Below are 27,143 nucleotides of genomic sequence, written 5' to 3' on the forward strand. Positions count from 1 at the left end.
AAGGAAAATAAATGCTTAGAAGAGAGGTGGCAGTTCTGAATTTAAAAACTTCATGTAAAGATAATTTAGCACACCAAAGGGATAAATGGACTGATTGATATTCAGTGTTTTTCCTGAAGTTTAATTTTACTCTTGCTGTATTACAACTTGAAACTATAATTCTCTACTTCTAAGATTTGGTAGCATAAATTAAACTCTGTGATCACCCAGATTGCTTCTTCTGTAGTTAAATCCTGCTGTATTGTGAAAATGACTTATTCATGAAAATCTTCCTTTGTTATCCGAGAGAAAAAAATTGCTACCATCAGTTACACTCCATTTCTGGAGCTGTGAAATCAACTCAGATAAACAGCAAGTAGAAACTTGAGTAAAAAGTGCCTCATAGTTTGGAAAGTATAATTTTGGAAACTTTTGCATCTATTTTAGCAGTTATTTTCCATGTCTCTTGGGATAAAGTGGAAAAAGATGCTTTTCATCCGTGATTTGTAGATTCACTTTTGCCATTGCTTCTGTAAAGAGCTAACAATTTCATGGATTCTAAGCCAGAATGAACAACTGAAAGCATTTTTTCAGGAGTGAAATACACTAAATTTCTCATTCATGGTTGAAGAAAATGGGGATAGGGTGTGTTAAGCAGTGAGACGTGAAGGACGGCCGGTAGGCCTGCCTGTCACCAAGGCTGATAGCTTGGCGACGGTTGTACATCATCTACCCTTCATTGGCTCATGAAGCCCATCTCAGCTGAAATGCAAACGTGCGGCATGACACATTTATTTTTCATCTTCAGTCCTGATAGTTTTGGGCTTCCTGTGCATCATTAAATTGTTTCATTTCCCTATGTTCACCACAGATGTGCTGCCACCGGTCCCAGGCCAAGGGGATAAAACGGCAACGATGCTCTCAGATGGAGCCATTTATAGCAGCATTGACTTCACGACCAAAACCACTTACAATAGTTCCAGCCAAATAACACAGGCTACCCCATATGCCACGACACAGATATTGCATTCCAGTAGCATACATGAATTGGCTGTCGATCTGCCTGATCCACAGTGGAAAAGCTCAATTCAGCAAAAAACAGACCTGATGGGATTTGGTTATTCTCTACCTGATCAGAACAAAGGTAACAATGGTAAGTCCAGTTCTTACTTCCAGAAGAGTTATTTTCATATCATTTTTGCATGAGATAGACAGTAGTATTTGTTGTTCGGTTTAGTAATTCATCACCAGGTTCACTACCTAAACTAAAAAACTATACTGGCATGTATTCAGTACCTTGCACAGTCCCCGCCACCATCACCACCACCACTGTTGCTATCACCACACAGCAACACCAATTGGTTTCATCCTTTTAGCTCTTTATTCAATAGTGATCAGTAATCCATCTCGACCTCCATTAGGCAGGACAGACAAAACATTCCTCCACTGTCCTACGACATCTGCTTCTGAATTGCTAACTGCATGTTCTGCATGGGCTTGTGCTGTGAACTAATCACATGATGCCACTATGACCTCTGCCCTTTAACCCTTAGCCTTACTTTACATCCCTGACTACCGATTGGCTGAGGGATTGTCTAATAGAATGCCACACAACCAGTCACAGGATTTCAGCACCACCAGCTCTCACAACAGCTCAGAGAGGAGTGGCAGTCTCTCAGGTTGGTCTCATCACAGTAAGGAGAAATATTTGTTTGTCACCAGCATATGACCTGTGTTCCTAACACTCATGAAGAAGTACTGGCTCACAACTCACTGTCAGACATTTATCTCTCAAATGACAGTAGGAGTTTATCCTAATGGAATCAAGTTTTGGGGGTGGAGGAGGGTAAAATTCACCACCAGCCTTTATGTATGAATTGTACAAAGTTGTATTTACTGAAAGATAGTGCCATTTTACTAAATACTAATTGTTAAGGGGCAGATGAGTTTGATCTGCCTTAGACCCTACTTAAGAGTCAAGAGAACTTTGCAATAAAATGATCACGTAGGAAAATCAGCTCCATGGCATGGACACCATGTTCAACTAAAATGCAAATGATTTTGGAAATTGTTCATAATATTAAGAGTCTGGTGATGTGACTTCCTATTTTTGGACAAGTTTTCCAAAATATTGTGTTATCTATTGATGATATTATTTAGAGTAAGATCCTGATACCATGCTAAACAGGAATGTTAATATGGGACACTATTCTTTACATTTAATTTTTTTAAAAAAAACCCAGTCTTTTATGTTGGTAATTTCTTATGCTGTAAATTTTAATATATATTCAAGATGCATTAGCTGAACTAACAATCCATAATGCAGGCATTAAATAGCACATGTAGGGAAAAACACATTTTACTGGAAAGAAATATGTACCTATCATAATGAATATCAGATCTCTAGGCCCAAGGATCCTCATCTCTAAAATGAGGAGATCCTTGTAGACATTCTAATTTTTACATTGTGTATGACTGATGACTTTCTCTGCTCATTTCTAATTGATACCATGACTTTATTTTCTTTTTTTTATACTATTGATAGTCTATTTGTTTTTATGAAGTTTTTTAACCTCAGTTACTTAGTGAAAGATTATAGTGTATTGAGTGAGATATGTCATAGGTTATGAGATATCAAGGCCATAAATAGTTAACTCTTTTATATCATTAGGGTAACATTTACTAAATGATCTTTCCTTAGAGATAGAACCCTTTCAGTCTGAACATGTTAATATTCCCTCTTCTCTCCAAAATGAGCCATTTGCTCTCCTTACCTATTGGTAGAACTGGATATATTATAGAATCCAGAAAATTTTAAACATCTGTTACAAATTTAAATGGCCTGGTAATATAAAGGAATTTTTTTGAATAACCTTAAATGTCATTTGTACTGTCATTTATTTATGATGAGTCCTATAATTGTACTGAATAATTTAAAAATTAATTTATTCTAGGCTTATATCATTCAAAATATGCCAAGTCTCAATCAATATATATATTTTAAAAGTCTATATACTATAAGTCATGGATTGTAAAAGACCTTTTGTGAAACCATCATTAAATATTCTTATATGTTGATTACCATTGAGTCTTAAAAGTTACCTTTTGAGTAATTCTAAGCAGAATATGATTCACAATAGTGCTTACTACATTTTTGAATCCATTAATCTCTTGAGTGACATTTATATATACTAAGATTTATATTATCTACTTCATCTACATTTGAATACAAAATTACTTAAATTGGTGATAGAAAGCTTTCTTTAAGAGACAAGACTGACATGATTGTTCTCTTCTTAGTTTAGTCAAATTGAATTTAACATTAGAGTTCTTTTTATTCTTATAATCATTGATATGTATTCTAAAGCTTACATTTAAGATTAAACTGCCCTATGGATATTGAATCATAAGATTTTCTTAATTTGTGCACAGTGTTGATGAAACCAGTTTAAAATAATCATGGTAATAAACAAAATTGTACATTCCTAAATTGAGTGAATTTCTCACCCTTTGAAGCACTCATATAATAATTTATTCAGTATACAATTTCTTAGCACTCCTCTTAAAAAGACCAACCATTAAAAATATAAAACTCAATTTTTTTCAAAATAATCTCTGTAATCATAATTTTATATATATGCACGAATATATAGCACAATATCAATAGTAATAGGGCTTCCCCAGTGGCTCAGCAGTAAAGAATATGCCTGCAGTGCAGGAGCTTCAGGAAACACAGGTTCAATCCCTGGGTCTGGAAGATTCCACTGGAGGAGGAAAATGGCCACCCACTCCAATATTCTTGCCTGGAGAATCCCATGGACTGAGGAGCCTGACAGGCTACAGTCCATGGGGTTGCAAACAGTCGGACACGACTGAAGCGACTTAGCAGCAGCAGTAGTGCATGTGTGCTTAGTCACTCAGTCGTGTCCAACTCTTGCAACCCCATAGACTGTAACCTGCCAGGCTCCTCAGTCCCTGGGATTCTCCAGGCAAGATTACTGGAGTGGGTTGCCATTTCCTTCTCCAAGCATCAGTAGTAATAACTAAATAATTTTATATACTAGTATTTTTAAAAGACTAAATTTAATTTGAAAATAAGCTGTTTTCAAATTTTCTTTACATAGAAACCATTCGTTCAGCATAAATAAATGTAAATTCAGATATTTACATTTTCACTTGAAGAGAAACAGGTCAAATATGTCTGCAAGTCATCAAAATATGTGATGACTAAATACATAATGCAGACAGTTCTCACCTTAAAATGCTTGAGGATCTTAGGTTGCAAGTAACATCAGCAAACTGGGTTCACTTAGCTCAAGATGTGGATCTCAGAGAATTTAATTTCCCTAGCTTGTATCATATGGCACTATTATGCTCAGCGCCCACCTCTTACCTCTTTCTAGAGAAGACAAAGCATGCTGATCGATAGTCTTACCAAAAGTACCCACAATGAGAAAGCAGAAATTTCCCCCAAAGAGGGGAAAGTGGACATTGGATGGAGAGCCTCACAAATTCCCTCTGTGAATCAGCTCTGCTTCCCCAGCACATTTTTAAGTCAGTTGTCAGTAAGAGGTGGCAATGGCTTTCTTGACCTTGGAGAAGAATTTCAACAGAGCTGGGTTCAGAGCTGTAGAAATTGTAATTTCCACTAAAGCTGCTGCATTCTAAATTGTTTGTTCTCTTACTATGCGAATATGCACAAATGTAGAAAGAACCTCTATTTTCCCATCTATAAAATGGAGATGTAAAAACTTTCCTATTTGTGTCACTCAGGTCTGGTGGAGATCATATGACAGTTCTAAAAGTGCTAAAAAAGTGAAAGAAAAAAAAAAAAAAGGTCCACATGTACATATATAAGGAATAAGAGGTACACAGGCAAAAACCACCAAGAACACATGCCCACCTTGTTCTTCTAAGTAGTGAGACATAGTTCTGAAAATACCAAGAAAGATACAATCTTTGCTTATGACTTTGGTGGGTTATCCACCAAATAACAAGGAGGCAAAGGATTAAGGCTCACCTACCTTAAACACAAAAATTACAAACTTTAATCAATCAGGTTGATTATTTTTATCCTAAGCATCAGACTATTTCTGGTATCCTCAATGGGGCTGGAGGTGTGGAATGGCTTTGTAAACAGTCAGACTTGAGTTTGTACTGAGCTGGAGGAGATGGAAGAGAGTGGTAGTGACTGCCATTTATTGAACATTCTGTACATTGTGAACCCTTTATATGTGTTATCTCTTATAATACTCAAAATAACCCAAACAAGTAGTCACTTTATATCTTTTGTACATGTGTGGAAATTGAGGTGATAACTATTGAGTAACTTATCAAGTAAATGAGAAACTGGTTTCAAGCCCAGAGATTCAACTCTTCTTCTCAAACTAGAAGTTACCTGCTCTCCTTTCTCTTAATACTTTTTCTGCCAAAGACAAAAAGTGAAAGGAAGGGTGGAAGCACTTAGTTTTCAGAGATGCTCTTTTCTGTGTGTGTATATGTGCACATGACCTAGAAAACAGATACAATTTCATATTTAGCAATAGGGTATATATCTAGTTTACAGTTTCATCACTTTCTGGCATTCAAAGTTATTTTAAATTCTGAATTGGCTGATGCTGGTTACTTGATAGAAGAATGGAGTTGAGGCAAATTTCTAGTGATATCTCTCTTGTTAGGTAGTCCTGCTATGAATATTTGATACTCATAACTTTTAGTTCCAGAAAGATATAGTTCAAGGGGTCAATACCATTTTTTTTTAATATAGCCATTGACTGTCATAGGAATGACAGAAGTTACCTACATTCCCCTAAAGTATCTTTTGCTCAAGCAGTACACATTTCTGCATCCAGCTGTGGTCCATTTAGGAAGAAACTTGATGTACTTAATTTGGAGCAGTAAAAAGTACTTCATTGAACAAATGAAAAACTTTGTTTTCATTTGGTAATCTGGTAAACTCTGGTAATCCCAGATATGGCTCATATGCTGCCAAGTTACTTTCTGCTCATATTTTGTGCATGAATTCATTTGTATTACAATAATACTGAAGTTGATTACTGTATTTCCATTAATTTTCCCCATATTTGGTATTTTAAAATATGTTAGACATCTGGGAACCACTCACTATATGCAAAAAATAATTGTGCCCTTCATTAGTTAAAATTTATATAAAACATATCATTGTGAAAGATTTACAAGTATCCTCCAGATTGTTGTTGATTGATTTTTATAAGTTACTTTTGAGAGAAAACTGTTACTCTCCTGGATTAATTAAATTGAGTAAATTCTAATGGAAAAGTTTAGCCTGTATCCTTAGACACTGCATTTTTCCACTGAGACAGATTATGCAAAAGAGCATTATAAACGCACTAAAATCTGACATTTTAAAGAATTTGTTATGGCCCATTATTTCGTCTAACAATGAAAACGTGGAGGCAGCAAATGTGAATAAATCAATCCATGTGCTTTTACCACTGCATCCATGTTTTTTTGTGTATTCAGCTCTGCAACTAATGCATTGTGAAAGAAACAATATCATTTTGAGTGATTTATAAAAATGTTTTCCTGATCATATCATTTCATTGTTTATAGCTTTTAACAACTGTAACATACTGATTCTGGTGTTTTGAAAACAGAAATACATCTTCCCATCTGATGTACTCCATTTCTTCTGATATTCGGTATGTCTGAATAAATATATTATTACTTTCAGGTGGGAAAGGTGGAAAAAAGAAGAAAAATAAAAACTCTTCTAAACCACAGAAAAACAATGGATCGACCTGGGCCAATGTTCCACTACCTCCTCCCCCAGTCCAGCCTCTTCCGGGTACAGAGCTGGAACACTATGCAGTGGAACAGCAAGAAAATGGGTAAAAATGTTTCATCTACCAACAAAATGGCCAGGGCTATACTGCTGTCTCTTTTATGCATTTTTGTCTTGATGCTGTGTTCTCTTTCTGTTTCCCTGCCCCCTGCCAGCCTTTCCTTGTCCCCTCCCCTTTTATTGTTTGCTGCGTCTATATATTTTTAGCTGATAGATACAACACGGCACATATTGAGGACCTCGAATCCTTGGCCGTCAAGTGCCTTAGATTGTCTGCAATCATGATAATGCAGCCTCCATTTATAATATTGCTTGTTAGTTTGAAAGCAAGTAACCCAGAGCTCTGTGAACTAAAGAGGCACTCCTGAGAAGGGCTGAAAAGGAAATTAAAATAACCTTCTTCATCATCCCTTACATTTCTCTAATGACTTGATGTCTGGCCATAGCAGGGTGCCCACTGTTGAGCTCCATCACAATGGGATAATTGTAGGGATCTGGCCAGTGTGTAGAACTTTAATCATCAGCTTTGATGGGAATTTAGGAGTCTGAACAATAAGAGAGGTTCAAGTCAATGCACACTCTGTAACAAACCTTTTTTTGAGATAGAAAATTTCCTTTAAGGGTCTTTAAATGTGACCAGTGTCCTTATTCTTTCCCAGACATCTCACAAGTGTTAGTTTGTTTTCCTCTGTTGAAGTGTTAATTGATTTTAAGGTAGAAAAATGTTGATTCTCTTTACTACTTCTAAGTGCTCTGTCTTCCTCACAGTTCCTAGGTCACCCATTGCTTTTGACTGAAACTGCAAAGTGTAGAATAGAGGCAGTTTTTTCCAAGTGTTCCTTTATTTAGAAGTACTTAGGCATTAAAATATCTGTTTATTTAAACAATGATTTTATTTCCTCTCTTGTTTTGCTTAAAGATCTTGTGCACATGCTTGTAATTTTTTTCTCCATCTCCTTTTCTTTTTATACTCTACTGTTGTCTTTGAGGTTTCCAGATTAATTTTCCTAACTAGAAATTTTTCTATCACATTTGCTTCCTAAAGAAGATTCCATTTGCCTTTTTTTCAGTTACATAATATATATATATATGCATTATATACACAGATAGATGGACATGCATATTTATATATATACATAAGCTTTGTTGTTGTTTTTTAGCGTCTAAGTCTTATCCAACTGTTATTTGCGACCCCCATGAACTGTAGCCCACGAGGCTTCTCTGTCCATGGGATTTCCCAGACAAGAGTCCTGGAGTACGTTGACATTTCCTTCTTCAAGGCATCTTCCTGACCCAGGGATGGAACCCGCATTCCTACATGGACAGGTGGATTCTTTACCATTGAGCCACCAGGGAAGCCCATACATAATCATACCTCCATATTTTTTCTCTGTATCTTTCTTTCCCTCCAAAAGGCTTCATTTGCTTCCATGAGATTACAATTCCCATATAAGAGCATATCATTTTTATTTTATTTGTTTTTAAAAGTTAACATCTGAAATAGGAAGTTAAAAGCATACCCTTTTCTCTGACTATTTTAAGAATAAAACATTGTACATAATCTTATGTAACATATATCAATAACAAATTATGTTAGTGTCACACAATTCCTGGACAGGAGAGCAGGAAACAGAGATGTGCATTTTACAAGAAAATATTATTACAGGACTTATAAATATGCATTTTAAAGGCTGTAGTTAGAAAATAATAAAATTGAACTTATAAACTGAGGAGAGAAAAGTAATGCTGTTAAACATTTATAAAGTCTTGAACTCAGATAAAATAAAACTTGTAAGTAATTTGGTATCTTAATTAGTATATTTGAGATGACTTTGTCCATTTCTTGTTATATTATTTACAGTTTTGTATTTTCTGATGTGAAACTCTTATAATACTGAAAAATATTTTTGAATAGTTTCTATATTTATACTCTGTTATTCATGATATTAACATTAAATAATTTACAGAAGAGCTTTTATGGACTTTTTTATATGTCTTGATTTGACTTATGCAGATTTAAAGTTTTCTTGAAATACAAACAACAAAAACTTTAGAAGTCACCTTTCTGTTTTTAATCACTTTTATTTCTGACAATAAAAAGGATTCAGCAGTTGTACTTCTTATGTTACTATGTAGATTTTGTTTTATTGTTTTAATATCTCATAATAGAGAACTTACGCAACACACATTTTTTTTTCAAATATATAAGAACTATTAAGCCCAGTGCCAGGAAGGAAAGCAGAAGAGATGAAAGAAACAAAAACACTTGCAGTGAGGTGGATGAACCTAAAGCCTCTTGTACAAAGTGAAGTAAGTCAGAAAGAGAAGAACAGATACAATACATTAAAGCATATGTATGGAATCTAGAAAAATGGTACTGATGAGCCTGGTAGAGAATGCACTTGTGGACACAGTAGGGGAAGATGAGGGTGGGACGAATTGAGAAAGTAGCTCTGACATGTATACACTATCACGTGTGAAATAGTTAATGGGAAGTTGCTAAATAACACCGGGAGCCCAGCCTGGCACTCTGTGATGACCTAGCGGGGTCATAGATAATTATGACTGCTTCACATTGTTGTATAGCAAAAACCAACAGAAAATTGTAAAGAAATTTTCTAGCCATTTAAAAATAAATAAAAAGGAATATGAAAGAAAAGAAACAAAAAACACAATTAATAAGGAGGATCTGATCCCTGATTCAGGAAACTCAAAGTAGTGGGAGGTAGAAACCAAAAATCACACACAGACAATTTTGTATGGGAAGCCCTAGCTAAGCACATGTACGAAATAATAACTTGCATACAGAAAGGAATAATCATGTATGCCAAATAAGACTGGGGCAAGCCTGTGGAAGCTGAGTTTCAAGATGAACCTTGAATCATTTATTCACAAATAATAGTACCCAGAGTTGGGTGGCTGTTGGATGCCAGGCTGTTAGCCAGAGGCAGAAAGGATAAAGACAGTGAGTAGTAGTCCCTAACACGGGTGCTTCCCTGGTGGCTCAGTGGTAAAGAATCTGCCTGCCAAGAAGGAGACACGGGTTCAATCCTGGGTTTGGGAAGACCCCCTAGAGAAGGAAATGGCAACCCATTCCAATATTCTTGTGGAGAATCCCATAGACAGAAGAATTTGACAGAGTACAGTCCACGGGATTGAAAAGAGGCACGACTTAGCGCCTAAACAACAACAACAAAGTCCCTAACATAAAGTAGTCTCCACACCAGAATTGATTGCTAACCAATGGCTACAACAAAATGTTACTAATTAGCTGTGCAGGTGGAGCCAAAGGCAAAAAGTAGAAATAAAAGATGAGGGGAAGAAAAGGAATAGTCCCATTAGTTTTCCTTTAGTATTTCTCCAACTCCTCCTTTGCAATCCAACCCTATTCTAGTTAAGGTTACCTCCCTTTCCTTTATTTTGCATTATTAAATAAGCTTCTCTATTGTAATCCTCATCACATTGCATTCTAATTGCTTGTCTATATCTTTCTGCAGTTGGTAGCTATTGTATGAGGTTTGTTGAGTGTGAAACAAATGCATAGAGTAGAAGATAATCTGAGAAGCTGACATGAGGCCAGGTGTGAAGTCTTGCATGTCTTACAGGAATTCTGATCTTTGGATATAGAAGATGGATTGGAGGACATGAGGCCAAGGCAGGTAGAGAATGTAGGGGATATTGCAGCAGAATAGAAAATACCATGAAAATGATAAGGAAATAAAATAAGTCATTGGCAGCAGGATGGAGAGAGAGGGATACATTTTGGAAATATATCTAGCCCAGGATAATCACAATCTTGAGAAGATTGTCTCTTGCTTTATTACAGTGTTTAATTTTGTTTCTAAGAGCTTAGATATCATCAGTTTTCCTTCTTTCTTTCTTCCTCTTTTTCTCTCTTTTTTGCTGTGCAGGTCTTGGTTGCTCTGCGCAGAGTCTCTAGTTGCGGCAAATGAGGGCTACTTTTTGTTCCAGTGCACACGCTCCTCAGAGAGGTGGCTTCTCTTGTTGGGGAACGTAGTCTGCAAGTGCGTGGGCTTCAGTAGTTGCCCCTCCTGAACTCCAGAGCTCAGGCTCGGTAGTTGTGGCGCATGGGCTTAGTTGCTCTCTGGCACGTGGGTGGGATCTTCCTGGACCAGGGGTCTAACCTCTGGCCCCTGCACTGGCAGCTGGTTTCTTATCCACTGCGCCACCAGGGAAATCTAGATAGCATCAATTTTCTTTCTAAGCCTTTCTTGAGCCATTTTCCCTCCACAATATTAAATATCAGAAGTTATCAAATCACTGCCCAAATAGAAAATAATTGGTTAATTCAATACTATATCAACAGTGGTAAATGTTCTCTCTCATCAATATGCCTCTCTCAGCTAGGCAAAATGTATCAAAACATAATTATTCTTAGCTATAAATATAATGTATTTTAATGCAATCATGGGATAGTAGGAAGAATTCTATAGTAATTCAATAGAAAACTGATGCTTTGTTTTGCTACAGCAATCAGAAATTGGCAGGCTTTTCTAGGTGGTGAACTTTATTGTATTTTTATTAGTAATTTGGTGTTTGTATCTGGCCTTTTCACAAGTTAGTTCACATGCAACATTGATTTGTTGTCATCCTGCTCATTATTCACCAGGCAAGACAGATAATATGATGCCTCATATTTCACTGACAGTAAGTCAAAGAACAAAAGCTTATCTAGGAAAGGTTGGCCAAAAGACCTTTGGATTGGCATTAGAATCATTTGCACAGTCTTTTTATCTTATTGCAAGAAAAAGTTGAATTTCCATCACTCAAGTAAGATACTCATCTATGAATGTGAAAGAAACCCTAAAAACAGAGCTAAAAATGTTTGGATTTCATAAACATTCATAGAGTCATCTGTTACTTTTTGTTCTTCTTCAGAAACCACAGGAAACCTAAGTATCAGTTGTTCTGGAAGGAGTTAAGACATGAATACCTCAGAGGTGATACCTAGTTCTCCCCGTTGTATGATTTGCACCGTGTCCCAAATTTCTTTCATCTGTTCTCTCGTGTTTTTCACCTAGACTTTCTTGTATTCCCCATCCCTCTCTATTTTCCACTTCTTGCACAAAGAACCAGGATGAATCCCTGCTTTTTTCTTAGTTTTGCTTATGTTTCACAGGGGGACAGAATTTGCTCACTCCTGGTCTATTAATAGAATATCTTTGTAGAAAAGACTTGGAACAACTGATGGTAAATGCTCATTCTAGTTAAATAGAATAGCAAATAGAATATTTTTTAGTCATTTAGTGCATTATGTAATATAATTATCAGATCAGATCAGATCAGTCGCTCAGTCGTGTCTGACTCTTTGCGACCCCATGAATCGCAGCATGCCAGGCCTCCCTGTCCATCACCAACTCCCGGAGTTCACTCAGACTCACGTCCACTGAGTCAGTGATGCCATCCAGCCATCTCATCCTCTGTCGTCCCCTTTTCCTCCTGCCCCCAATCCCTCCCAGTATCAGAGTCTTTTCCAATGAGTCAACTCTTCGCATGAGGTGGCCAAAGTACTGGAGTTTCAGCTTTAGTATCATTCCTTCCAAAGAAATCCCAGGGCTGATCTCCTTCAGAATGGACTGGTTGGATCTCCTTCCAGTCCAAGGGACTCTCAAGAGTCTTCTCCAACACCACAGTTCAAAAGCATCAATTCTTCGGCGCTCAGCCTTCTTCAGAGTCCAACTCTCATATCCATCCATGACCACAGGAAAAACCATAGCCTTGACTAGACGAACCTTTGTTGGCAAAGTAATGTCTCTGCTTTTGAATATGCTATCTAGGTTGGTCATAACTTTCCTTCCAAGGAGTAAGCGTCTTTTAATTTCATGGCTGCAGTCACCATCTGCAGTGATTTTGGAGCCCAGAAAAATAAAGTCTGATACTGTTTTCCACTGTTTCCCCATCTATTTCCCATGAAGTGGTGGGACTGGATGCCATGATCTTTGTTTTCTGAATGTTGAGCTTTAAGCCAACTGTTTCACTCTCCACTTTCACTTTCATCAAGAGGCTTTTGAGTTCCTCTTCACTTTCTGCCATAAGGGTGGTGTCATCTGCATATCTGAGGTTCTTGATATTTCTCCCGGCAATCTTGATTCCAGCTTGTGCTTCTTCCAGTCCAGCGTTTCTCATGATGTACTCTGCATAGAAGTTAAATTAGCAGGGTGACAATATACAGCCTTGACGAACTCCTTTTCCTATTTGGAACCAGTGTGTTGTTCCATGTCCAGTTCTAACTGTTGCTTCCTGACCTGCATACAAATTTCTCAAGAGGCAGATCAGGTGGTCTGGTATTCCCATCTCTTTCAGAATTTTCCACAGTTTATTGTGATCCACACAGTCAAAGGCTTTGGCATAGTCAATAAAGCAAAAATAGATATCTTTCTGGAACTCTCTTGCTTTTTCTATGATCCAGCGGATGTTGGCAATATGATCTCTGGTTTCTCTGCCTTTTCTAAAACCAGCTTGAACATCAGGAAGTTCACAGTTCACATACTGCTGAAGCCTGGCCTAGAGCATTTTGAGCATTACTTTACTAGCGTGTGAGATGAGTGCAATTGTGCAGTAGTTTGAGCATTCTTTGGGATTGGAATGAAAACTGACCTTTTCCAGTCCTGTGACCACTGCTGAGTTTTCCAAATTTGCTGGCATATTGAGTGCAGCACTTTCACAGCATCATCTTTCAGGATTTGGAATAGCTCAACTGGAATTCCATCACCTCCACTAGCTTTGTTCATATAATGATAAAAATCACATTTATATGGTTACGCTCTCCTTTGCTTGATGGTATTTGAATAATAATAACTGAGTGGAGAAGAACTAAGTGCAATTTTTTCTGTGCTATCTGAATACATTATATATACACATACACACATATTCCTTCTCATATATTCTATATGTATATTCACTGCATATATGTGTTCCCTTTAAATTATTGGAAGGATGGCTTACTACTTATGAAGAAGGGAAATTTTAAGAGATACTTGACTACTTCCATTTGAAAGATTGAATATAGCAACGGAAGTCCATGTACTAGTTTATAGAATGAAATTGTACTATTTTGTAACAAGATTTATGGAATAAATTTAATTATAACTATTAATGAAATATAACAGGATGCACATTCCCTACTGAAAATAGGCAGTTTTTAAAAAATTAGGTTTCTTATACATGTTTTTGTTTGAATTAATAATATAATATTTCATTCAGTTCAGTTCAGTCACTCAGTCATGTCAGACTCTTTGTGATCCCATGGACTGCAGCATGCCAGGCTTCCCTGTCCATCACAACTCCCGGGCCTACTCAAACTTATGTCCATCGCACTGTGATGCCATCCAACCATCTCATCCTCTGTGGTCCCCTTCTCCTCTTGCCTGCAATCTTTCCCAGCATCAGGGTATTTTCCAATGAGTCAGTTCTTCGCATCAGGTGGATGCGAAGTATTGGAGTTTCAGCTTTAGCATCAGTCCTTCCAATGAATATTCAGGACTGATTTCCTTTAGGATGGACTGGTTGGATCTCCTTGCAGTCCAAGGGACTCTCAAGAGTCTTCTCTAACACCACAGTTGGAAAACATCAATTCGTCAGCACTCAGCTTTCTTTATAGTCCAATTCTCATATCCATACGTGACTACTGGAAAAACCATAGCTTTGACTAGATGGACCTTTGTAATGTAATGTAATTACCTAAGTAATGTCTCTGCTTTTTAATATGCTGTCTAGGTTGGTCATAGCTTTTCTTCCAGGGAGCAGGCGTCTTTTAATTTCATGGCTGCAGTCACCATCTGCAATGATTTTGGAGCCCTGCAAAATAAAGTCTCTCACTGTTTCCATTGTTTCCCCATCTATTTGCCATGAAGTAATGGCAACCCACTCCAGTACTCTTGCCTGGAAAATCCCATGGATGGAGGAGCCTGGTAGGCTGCAGTCCATGGGGTCACGAAGAGTCGGATACGACTGAGCGTCTTCACTCTCACTCTTCACTTTCATGCATTGGAGAAGGAAATGGCAACCCACTCCAGTGTTCTTGCCTGGAAAATCCCAGGGACGGGAGAGCCTCGTGGGCTGCTGTCTGTGGGGTCGCACAGAGTCGGACATGACTGAAGCGATTTAGCAGCAGCAGCAATGGGACTGGATGCCTTGATCTTAGTTTTCTGAATGTTGAGTTTTAAGCCAACTTTTTCACTCTCCTCTTTCACTTTCATCAAGAGGCTCTTTAGTTCTTCTTCATTTTCTGCCATAAGTGTGTTGTCATCTGCATATCTGAGGTTATTGATATTTCTCCTGGCAATCTTGTTTCAAGCTTGTGCTTCATCCAGCCTGGCATTTCACATCATGTACTGTGCATATATGGAGAAGGCAATGGCACCCCACTCCAGTACTCTTGCCTAGAGAATCCCATGGGCGGAGGAGCCTGGTAGGCTGCAGTCCATGGGGTTGCTAGGAGTCGGACACGACTGAGGGACTTCACTTTCACTTTTCACTTTCATGCATTGGAGAAGGAAATGGCAACCCACTCCAGTGTTCTTACCTGGAGGATCCCAGGGACGGGGGAGCCTGGTAGGCTGGCGTCTATGGGGTCGCACAGAGTCAGACACGACTGAAGCAACTTAGCAGGCACTGTGCATATAAGTTAAATAAGCAGGGTACTGGGATAGAAAGTTGTGAAACTTTTACACCACAGATTCCCTTCTTTGAATGAAATCTGTGATCTCCAGTATATAAAACATTTTTTTTAATGCCATCATTTTAGAGCAATTTATTTTTTCAGGTCATATTGCACTTATATAATCAAAGAAATGAGAATATGAATGTAACCAATGATATTTTCTAATATACAAAAATTTTATTTGTAACACGTATAAAGTGTGCCTGATACTAAAATGTAAAAGGCATTTCAGAAGAGATATTCCTATCACACTGTATAGGGCTTCTGAAACAATGTCTTCAGTCTGCAACTCATTGAGGTAGAAGATTATTTAGATACCCTCAACAAGAGATGAAAACTGAAAATCAGAATGTCATCACACTCTGTATAAAACCTCTCAGTGACTGTCCATCACCCATAGGCAAAATTCCAAGCTCTTTCTCAGGGCTGATGAAGCACTTCGTGATCTAGCACAACCCACCTCATCTATAACCAACCTTCTTTACTTGCCAATCCTTACCAGTTAGAAAACTGAGTGTTTTGAATACTTTATATTTTCCCTTCCTCTGGGCCCACTCAGCTGTTGCTTAGAGTATCTCCATTTCTGATGGTCAGCATAGCCCTGCCCAGCCCCCATACTGGTTTCACCCTCCCTGCTCTCTTCCTTCAACACTTGGTATCTTTGGTTATTTGCTTCTTATCAGCCTGCCCCACTGGATTGTATGCTCTATACAAAGATCCAGTTGCCTGACAGATGATCGTCAAACAAAAGGATGATAAATTCAGGAGTTTTCTAGACTTTATTGTTTAGATCTGTTTTAGTTTAGCAGCAAAACTGAGCAAAAAAATACATAATTTTCCAGTTCCCTCTGTCCCTGTACATTCACAGCCTTTGCCAGTATCAACATCTCCTACCAAAGTGGCACATTTGGTAAACTGATAAAACTCTATTGCCACGTAATTATCACCCAACAGTCATGGTTTATGTTACAGTTCAGTCTTGGTGTTGTACATTCCGTGTGCAGATGTCAAAGAACAGTTGGATGAAGGTGTAACAGCATGTATACCATCATTGCAGTATGGTGCAGCATAGACTCACTGTTGTAAAAACCCTCTGTGCCCAGTCTGTTTACCCTTCCCTCCCCTTGACCTCTGGCAACCACTGATCTTTTTACTGTTTTCATAGTTTTGCTTTTTCTAAAATATCATATAGTTGGAATCATAAAGTATATAGTCGTTTCAGATTTATTTCTTTCACTTGATAATATGCATTTAATTTTCTTCCATGTCTTACTGTGCATGGCTTAATAGTACATTTCTTTTTAGCACTGAATAATATTCCACTATCTGGATATGCCATGAGTTATATATTCATTCACCTCTTGAAAGATATCTTTGTTGCTTCCAGGTTTTCAGCAATTATAAATAAAGCATCCATGCATAGTTTCTTGATAAATACATTTTCAAACAGGATAAGTAGGAAGACACTCAAGTAAAGCTATTCAAAAATCATCTGGACATTTACTAATTACTGGTTTGTAAGGGACATCAAGACTAGATATATACATTTGTAATATTCATTCTATTTTGGATTTCTTTAACCTAGATAATCTTCTATATGCTGGATACAGTAGTAGGTGCTGGAAATGCAAAGTTGAGAATTACGAAGTTCTTGAGTTAGGATCTCACAAAATAGGTGGGGGAAAAGAGACATGAAACAAATAATTTCAGTATAATATGGAGATTGCACAGTCTAAGTATTATCAAGTTGTAATCAGTTCCTTATGATGGGGACAGAGAAGGCTCACAGAACTAAAGACATTTGAATTGAACCTTGAAGGAGAAGCAGGAACTCACAGTCAGATGATTTGAGATTAGTTATATACAGACCCAGAGATTTGAAAAAATTATTGAGTAGGCTGGTGTTGGAAAATAATGGGAAATTAAACTAAAATAATAGGCTCATGAGATGGGGAAGTGTCTTTTAATCCTCGCTAATGAGTTTGAACTTTTCTTACATGAGCAATATCACTGAATAATTTAAGCATAGGTGTGATGTGAATGAAGATTTTAGAAATGTAATCCAATTGCCTATATGGAAGGTAGAATGGAAGGGATGAAGATGACACCCCAGGAGCCAGGAAATCTAATGGACTGGTTCACATCAGAAGGAGACTGATTTATGATCATGGGCGTAGAGGTGAAGTGTAGAATATAGACTTGGGAGATATTGTAGAGGTTGACTTTATAGAACAGTTACATCTAATATTATTTTTATTAGATATAAGTATAAAATAAAATTTCTTATTTTACCCTTAAGTGTTCTTTTTAAAGTACATTGAGATCTGTCTGATATATGAAAATAATAGCACTATGGGTAAGGTGTAAACAGAAATGCTGCTGATTTTGTGTCACAATTAAAACATTTTGGGTTGATTTTCCATATTCCCCAGCCAGAATCCCTAAAACATGGTATATTTAGAAATTGTTATTTTTCTTTTTAATATGTATTTTATAGGATTAGGTTTTCAACTTCTGTTTTATAGATTTCAGATGTTGAGATACATGACATCAGTTTCTAATGAAAAAATTAAGAAAATTAGGATAGTTGAAAAGTTATTGAATGTATTTTGTAGCACAAAGTCTTAATGATTGACGTGTCACATGGAATGGAAGGTTGGCATGGACCTAGACTGAGTAAATAAAATTATCAAACTTCTTAGATAAATATTGGCATATTCTTTTGGTGTACAAGGATGCACAAGAGAAGAAAGTAGTTAAATCTCCAAGCACCAAGTTCATTAATTGCCCATAATTAGCAATTTTTTTTTTCAAGTGAATACCTTTGTTGGGAAATGATTGCCTTTTGTAACTGTGGGGTAACAATTAGCTAATAAGACCTTTTAAGAATAAATTGAGATTTTGAGATAACAGATGTACATATGGTTAGAAATTAAGATAATATCTAATAATTTACTATAGGTGATTTACTATAATAGTGCCAACAACGAGAAATCAGGCAGAAGTAAACTGAGAGAACATCTTAGATGTTCCTGTGGTTGCCATTCATGGCCAGTGTGCCTGTGTGTGAATGCCTATGTGTGATGCATTCTCTTTTTTTTTCATTTAATTTCAGCTACGACAGTGATAGCTGGTGCCCACCATTACCAGTTCAAACTTACTTACACCAGGGTATGGAGGATGAACTGGAAGAAGATGACGATCGTGTCCCAACACCTCCTGTCCGAGGCGTGGCTTCTTCCCCTGCTATTTCCTTTGGCCAGCAGTCCACGGCAACTCTGACTCCCTCCCCACGGGAAGAGATGCAGCCCATGCTGCAAGCTCACCTGGACGAGTTGACAAGGGCCTATCAGTTTGATATAGCAAAGCAAACATGGTAATTGTCCTTATCAGTTCAGGGGACCCATGCTTTCAACACACATAGAGGGGAAGCGTTCTTGAACATTAAATTCACTAGAGAGTCTCACTGAACTCTGCAGCTGGAGTTAGAAATGCTTTGGTACAACTCTGTAATCATCTCCATAAGGAAATTGACTGAATAAATGTTAAATAATTTGACCAGAGTCACACAACTGATTAGAGTGAACTGGAGCAAGAATTCAGGATCTGCAGAATTTCAGGCTCAAGTGCTTTTGGCTACGCCAGAATCTTTTTTAATGTACAGTTAGCTTCAATTAGCTTCTTCTTGAACTCACTTCCAGCATCATAATGAAGGACTCTTTTTAGAGTCTTCAAAGTGCCTGTGATTAGTTCTGTATGTGGTTGTGAATATGTAAATGTAAGCTTCTGCAAATCACATATGGTCAGTGTCAGTTATTAAAAGACCTTTTCTGGGTTGAATTAAATTAGACAGAAAAAAGCAACAAAATTAGTACAGTACATGCATCCTAGAAAGCCCTTAGAATACACTGTGTGAGTGTATCTGTTCAGTTACTCATGTCCGACTCTTTGTGGCCCCATGGACTGTAGCCCTCGGGGCTGTTCTGTCCATGGAATTTTCCAGACAAGAATACTGGAGTGGGTTGCCTACTCCAGAAGATCTTCCCAACCTAGAGATGGAACCCGTGTCTCTTCTGTCTCCTGCCTTGGCAGGCAGATTCTTTATCACTTGCTCCACCTAGGAAGCCCTTAGAGTAATGTCTTACAAATACAAATTCCTTGTTTTCCTAATAGATTTGTAAACTTTCATAAGATATAGATGACTGTCTACTTATGTATCCTATGAAAATGCAAGAATAGTGGGATCAACTCTCACAATTTTGTACAATTATTTTTTATTTACTCTCCCTTTTCCCAAATAGTAACATATGAGTTTGACTCTTGAAAATGAAATCTCAGTGACATCTGATTATCTCAGTGACATACCTCTGATTATGTACACACTCATTGATTTGTGTCCTGTGTTTGAAGTTAAATTTTCACAAAATACCATTAGCTTCTTTTTCAATAGTTTTAGTTACTGAGATAAGCTCATAATGAGATAAATCTTATTCTAAGTGTTAACTATTTTTTTCTAAATATATAACTAAATATACCAAGAGATACTAAAACCCAGAATATCACTTAAAGCTTATTACAAACATAGGTTCTTAGAACCAGAAGTTCTTGAACGTTTTCTCAATCATCAGATGTTTTTTCAAAGGTCAAAGACAATTTACTCTTAAAAAGTATTATTTTTCATCAGCCTGCTTTATAAAACACTATTAAAGCTGAAGCCAGCTGCTTTAAGAGACAAAGAATTTCCTTCAGGTTAATTAAATGAAACCCTGAAGCTTAATCATTTAAAGCACAGATTCTAGCTCAGGGGTTGTCAACTCGGCCTGAATTTGGAATCATCTGGAAAACCTGGATGTATAGCCCTCACCCCACATTCTGATTGCTTGGTCTGGCATTTGACTAGTGTCAGCCAAGGTTGGACCATGGCCACTCCTTACTAGCTTTGTGACAACAGGCAACTTGCTTAACACTTCTGTGCTTCAGTCCTCCATTTGTAAATGGCAATGATAATTCATAGTAACTGACTCATCCACAAACTGAGAGAGCGGTCCCTCCAAGACCACCCTCACTTCTAACGTTATGTACAAGGTTGGAGAGTCCCCAAGATTATCCCCAGGTTTAAGAATTCACTAGTAGGAGCCACAGAACTCACTGAAAACTATAATTTTCAAAGTTATAGTTTATTATAATGAAAAGATATAAATTAAAATCAGCCAAGAGAAGAAATGCATGGGAAACAACTAGGAAATTCCAAAGTCAGGTTTCCTGTTGGTCCTTTCCCAGGTTAGTCGTGGAAAGGATAATGTCCCAGCGTGACAATATGGGTGGAGTATTGTCAACCAGGGAAGTTCACATGAGCCTTGAGTTTCAGAGTCTTTACTGGGGGTCTGTCTCCCAAATGAACTCCAGGAGTTGGTGATGGACGGGGAGGCCTGGCGTGCTGTAATTCATGGGGTCACAGAGTCAGACACGACTGAGTGGCTGAACTGAACTGAACTGAACTGAACTCCCAAATGTGGTTGACTATCAGCATGGCTGATCCAATTTCTGACCCTTCCTGCGGGTGGAGCTGATATTGTATGACTCCAAGTCCCCATCATAGGTCATATTGTTAGACTTTCTGGAAGAGCCTCCAGCCTCCAGGTAAACAAAGACATTTTATCAGATGGGACATTCTAGAGCTTAGAGATTACCTCTTAGGAGTTCAGGGCAGATGTTTCAGTTCCCTTTGGGCAAGGTCAAATTCTTTATTTCACATCTTAGTTTTTGGAAGAAGTAGTGAGTTTATTAGAGAAGGCGATGGCACCCCACTCCAGTACTGTTCCCTGGAAAATCCCATGGAGGGAGGAGCCTGGTGGGCTGCAGTCCATGGGGTCACTAAGAGTCAGGCATGACTGAGTGACTTCCCTTTCACTTTTCACTTTCATGCATTGGAGAAGGAAATGGCAACCCACTCCAGTGTTCTTGGCTAGAGAATCCCAGGGATGGGAGAGCCTGGCGGGCTGCCGTCTATGGGGTCACATAGAGTCGGACTCGACAGAAGCGACTTAGGAAGCGACTTAGCAGTAGCAGCAGCAGTAAGTTTATACTTGTATAGTACTTAGTATCCAGCCACTCCATAGCTTTTACTATTCAGATGGCATGGGTTTTCACCTGGAGTTGTTCACTGCTCAGTTGTCTGAGTTGTCTTTCCACTCTTGGTGAGTGCTCCATAGTCACTTGCTGAAGGAGTGAACAGTTCATCTCCACCTGTCCCAGGTATCCACAGAGCTGACTGCTTCTCTCTCTGAGTGTGCTTCCATTCAGTCCAACCATGCCACCGAATGTCACACTGACTCCCCATATAGGAGGTCCAAGGATCTCATGGACAGAAGGTTCCATGTGCTCGCACAGCAGCTTACCCTACTGAAATGGCAGTGCCTCCATCTGGGCTGCACAGGACGTCACAGGAGGAATATTTTCAAATAATAATTCTGGGCTTTCCCTCCAAGGACTCTGTTCAAATTGACCCATGAAGTGCACAACACACTTATAAATATTACATACCCTTAATTGCAGTGGTCTTGAATGCTTTTTTTTTTTTTTTTTTTGGCTATTCCCCATAGCTTGCGGGATCTTAGCTCCCTGACCAGGGATTGAACTCAGGCCCTCGGCAGTGAAAATGCTGAGTCCAAACTGCTGAAACAGCAAGGACTTGCCACTGGTGGTCTTTTAAGCAACTTGTATCAAGGCCAAAAAAAAAGAAGTTGTCTAAACATATGCCATATTCCCTCTTTAATGACAGTAACGAATAACAGGCTTGCTTTCCTTCAGCATTTTATAGTTTAGGAAAAAACTCCTAGTAATCACAAAACAAGCCAAGCGGACTCTAGGGTCCAGCTCTGCATTTTGCTAGCCATGTTAGTTGAAACTTAAGTCCCTTAAATTTGAACTAATTTTTTAAATTCTGAAGGAGAGATGGTAATACAAATTCTGTCTACTTCACAAGGTTAGGATTAGAGTTACCCACTTGTTGCAGCTGGTTTGTTTGGCACACCTGATGTTCTAAATGCACAGCACTAAGGTGCCTTTGAGGTACCTTCTGCCTTTGAGGTATTTAAGACTTTGATGGGGCTTCCCAGGTGACACTAGTGGTAAAGAACCTGCCTGCCAATGCAGGAGACATAAAAGATGTGGGTTCCATCCCTGGGTTGGGAAGATCCCCTGGGGGAGGGCATGACAACCCACTCTAGTATTCTTGCCTGGAGAATCCCATGGACAGAGGAGCCTGGCCAGCTACAGTCCATAGGGACGCACAGGGTCAGTCCCAACTGAAGCGACTTAACTGCAGCAGCAGGGTAAAACAGATGCAAAAATAAGTAGCCAGGATACAAAGTAGCCATTCCTCCCCTACACTAGATTAAAGTGGAAACAACTGCCAGCCTGATTCTTGGAAGATCATGCAGGAAGAAAGCCTGGTAGAGCAGGGACTGGGCTGGTTGGAGGGAGAGGGTGTTTGCATTCGGTTTTCATGTGATGTCTTTTCTTCATAAGGGTCAGCAGGTGACATGGGTTACACAGGCTTAGTAGAACTTCTACAGGAAACCAGGAACATAATTATGTTCTTTTTGGACAAAAACAAAAAAAATCAGATTTAAATAAATATTTGTGATGAATATTCCTTTTCTCTTGTGTGATTTATTTGAACAACAAAAAAAAAAATGCTGGGACTGTGCTTTTTCTCTGTGTATCATCCCATAAATACCCATAGAAGAATGTGCTGATATATATTGTTGTTATGGTTTTGGCAAGTCATATAGGCATAGCTCATTGTCTCTGCTGAAATGTAAAAACAGCACAGTAAGCTCCAAAATTAGTTAAAGGAAAGTGAGAAGACAAAATGAGTTACCATCGCATGCTGTTTAATTCTAATTACAATTTTGTGGAATGCTAATCCATTCTTCTTTTTTTTCTTCCCATTTGAATCCCAGGCATGTTCAAAGCAATAATCAACCTCCGCAGCCCCCAGTTCCACCGTTAGGTTACATGTCTGGAGCCTTGATTTCCGATTTAGAAACAGATGTTCCAGACGACGATGCTGATGATGAAGAGGAAGCTTTAGAAATCCCCAGACCCCTGCGAGCGCTAGAGCAGACACCTGGATCCAGTACGGACAATCTAGAGAGCTCTGTGACAGGTAACGGAACTGATTTTATAGGAATAACTGACCCATTTGTCACATGAAAAATGCCTCGAAAATCAAATACTTTCTTATGTAAGATTTATTCCACTCCATCTATTTCGGTGACATTTTTAATATGTTAATATTAAACACAAAATTCAAAAAGGATTTGGAAATACTTTTGCTTTGCTGCAAAATGATAAGAAAATTCATGAATTTTAAAAAGCTTTAAAGACATGAAAGAAAACTCAATTATATACACGGCTTTCATGAAAAGTTCATTCTACTGGGGAACCAAGTCTATTACATAAAAACCTTGACTTTTAGAAATGATATATTTTGTATATCAGGAGCAATGTATGAAGAGAATACAATCTTAAAACACTTCTTAGTATTTCACTCTGTAAAATCATTCACTGATGAAAATAACCAAGTCTTCAGAATAAGCCTCTTAAAGGTTGCACAGGTATTATTTTTAGAGTGGGGAAGATGGAAAGCAAGATAAACTATAAATTTATGCATTTCATATTGTTGATCCAATAATTGCTGCTCTTCCAAGAAATACAGTTATTTTTGAAGTTTACCCCTTTGCCTTTCTCTGGCCTCCTTCACCAAGTGTAAGGCTGCAACTGGTATTCCCCTAGGATGATCCCAGGATTGCATCCTATATCCAAGGATGTAAATTTATCAAATGGTATTGAAAAAAAAACTTAAATCCTAGTGTTTTCACGGTGACTATAGAGAAAAGTAAAAGTTTGGTCCTTTTAGTCAAGTAAATGTCCATTCTTTGATACACACACACGGGGGCCTTTTACCTGGCTATAAAGACATACCTACTACAAATGCTTGCCTCTGTATATCATTGGGTTCTTCAGTAAGCCTACCCATTTCTGTATTTACCTTCATGACACCCTTCATTCTAGGAGGCCTTTTACCACAGTTCCATTTAATTCATTTTTATTCCAACAGCTTCTTAATTCGCACCGATTTTACACTGCATGTTACAGTTCAGAAAAACTGGTGGGGACTACCTTATGACAGTGATGAAGAAGCATGGGTACCTACATGTTTTCCCTGCGTGACTTCCTGAATTACACAATGTAATGCACAAGCCTCCACTTTTCAGCTTTTCTTTTTTACCTGAGGGCTGTCTGCTTGCCGAGCTAATTAAGATTTAAGAACTCCTGTGATTTGAAATCCAGATCCAGCTGAAGGTGGCAGAGCAAAAGTTTAAATCGTTGAATGCAGAGAGCTAACTTAATAGTGCAATATTATGTTAAGCCCCTTTGCCTGAATTTCTAGCATAATCTCCTTCAGGGTAAAATTCTGCATATTTTTGCATATCTCAGTAATGATACTGAACTCTTCTCAGTTAGGAATGCAGTAAAAACATTGCAATGATAAAAGTCAGCCATAGCCTATGTAGTTCTTTTATTAAATATAGTGTCAAAGTGGATAAATATATCTATAAATCAGGAGAATGTCATTTTGAACTTCTACATGCTCACCTACTAATATGTTTTGCTATCCAATGTGACTGTGGTTAAAAACAGTCTGAATTTCCCCTTGAAGCTAATATAACGTTCATTTCAAATGGAAGCTTTTATTGCTAAGAAAAACTTTTATTTTCCTACTTGAAGTCACTGTTTAATTACTACCACATGTAAAACCCTCAGTGTGTTTAGATATGTATTCATGATAAATTTATCCTATGAATAATGTTTCTCCTTAGTAAAAGAAGTTGCACTCTTCACCAAAGAAGCCAAGTAGGAACTCTTTTCTTTCCTTTTTTTTTTGGCTTTACAGTAACTTTGTGGGGAAGGTATGATCAAAGATTTCATCTGCTCTCTAACATTAAATTGTAATTTAAGTAAATATGTTAAAAATAAAAGTACATTTAAAAAAAATGATGCGTGTGTACAGAAGTGTGTGTGTGTCTGAAAATCTAGGTAGGGTTTGTGAATATGTGTAAAGTGTGTGTGTGTGTCTATGTAGGAGTGTGTATATGAGCATAAGTAGGATTGTGAGTGTAGCAGAGCATGTGTATACACATACGTGTGTACATGGGGATGGCCCTGAGATGAATGTATGTACAGACCAAATGCTGTAGAAATCATCATGCTAATGACTATTGCTCTAACGTGTTTATGTTTTCTTCAGACACTCAAGGCTAGCTTAATGGTGCTAAATGAGGTGGGCAATAAAACAGAAACTATTTCCATTGGGTTTTTATGTTTTTAAGATGGTAAGTGCCCACAGAGAGGATTCTGATTTTACCGTCAGTCACTTTGAGTTCTAAATTTCTGTGTGGTGTGAGTAAATCATTTCTTTCATCTAAATTCTCTATTTTCATTTTCATAAGCATAATGACCATTTTTTTGTGAACTAGAACTAACAATTATGTTCCAGTCTTTAAATGTTAAAGCCAACGGAAAGAAAAGTCCAATGATAACACAGAGATGGGCTAGTAATTAGCCTATATGTAAAATTATTTATAATTTTACTTCTGAAATATGTTATATTCCAACAGCTGCCACATTAAGGAACATCAGTGGTTAGCCAGGCACAGAGCCTATATTTGTAAAAAATAAGTATATTATTTTCAGATATTTTCTTAACAACGAATTTATGAGGGACTCTAAAAAGTTTGAAATAATGGTTCATGGATGGAAAAAGCCAAGAAGAGAGGAAAATATCAGTAATTCTATAGCTCATAATTTTGGTGTCTTAGTCTGGTTGGTTTGTTATAACAAAATATCATAGACTAGATGGCTTAAACAGCAAATATTGGAAAGCTGGGAAGTCCAAGATCAAGATACAGGCAGGCTGGGTTTCTGGCGCGAGCCCTTTTCCTACAGGAAGCCATCTTCTCGCTATGTCCTCACATGGCAGGAGAGCTTGCTAAGGTCCCTAGTCATACCATGATGACCTCACCCTCATGACCTGATCTAAACTTAAATATCTCTGGAAGGCTCCACCTCAAAATGCCATAACATTATGGGTTAAAGCTTCAACATGAATTTTAGGGGGATGTTATCATTCAGTTCATAATACTCAGAAATGGAAAATATATTTGAAAATCTGTTATTTATTTACTTCCACAGCAAATATTTATTGAAAATCTATTCCTTCCAACTGCTTGGCTAGAAATTTAGGTTTGATAATAATAGTAATAATAGCAACTTGCACATACACGACACTTAGTATGTGCAGGGCACTCTTCTGAACAGTTGGCGGTTTTTGGTATGAGTGGCTTTGTGAGCTAAGAAACTTTCTTACATTTTAAAAGGGTTTTAAGTAAACAAGAAAAAATCATATGAGGAAGACAGCAAAGCCTAAAATATTTAGTATCTAGGACATGACTGAGAGATTAATCCTTGACTTGAGCACCTTATAGAAACACTTCCCAGGTGTCACTAGTGGTAATGAACCTGCCTGCCAGTGCAGGAGATGTAAAAGACGTGGGTTCGATCCCAGGGTCAGGAAGATGCCCTGGAGGA

General features: G+C 37.8%; 1 protein-coding gene across 9 annotated transcripts in view; it reads left to right on the forward strand.

The window, feature by feature from the left end:
* ROBO2 (roundabout guidance receptor 2) overlaps positions 1–27,143 on the forward strand; it is a 665,412-nt gene that overhangs the window by 613,870 nt on the left and 24,399 nt on the right. For 8 of the 9 annotated variants that reach the window (XM_070367751.1, XM_070367755.1, XM_070367758.1 and 5 more), the window contains 4 exons: positions 851–1,132; positions 6,692–6,848; positions 18,601–18,861; positions 23,453–23,658. In XM_070367751.1, the coding sequence (XP_070223852.1) occupies positions 851–1,132; positions 6,692–6,848; positions 18,601–18,861; positions 23,453–23,658 (906 nt within the window). Of the gene's footprint in view, positions 1–850; positions 1,133–6,691; positions 6,849–18,600; positions 18,862–23,452; positions 23,659–24,612; positions 25,523–27,143 lie in introns of those variants that run through there. The other variant, XM_070367800.1, reaches the window with a different exon arrangement.

This window comes from Bos mutus, chromosome 1, assembly GCF_027580195.1.
Source record: "Bos mutus isolate GX-2022 chromosome 1, NWIPB_WYAK_1.1, whole genome shotgun sequence".
NCBI lineage: Eukaryota > Metazoa > Chordata > Mammalia > Artiodactyla > Bovidae > Bos > Bos mutus.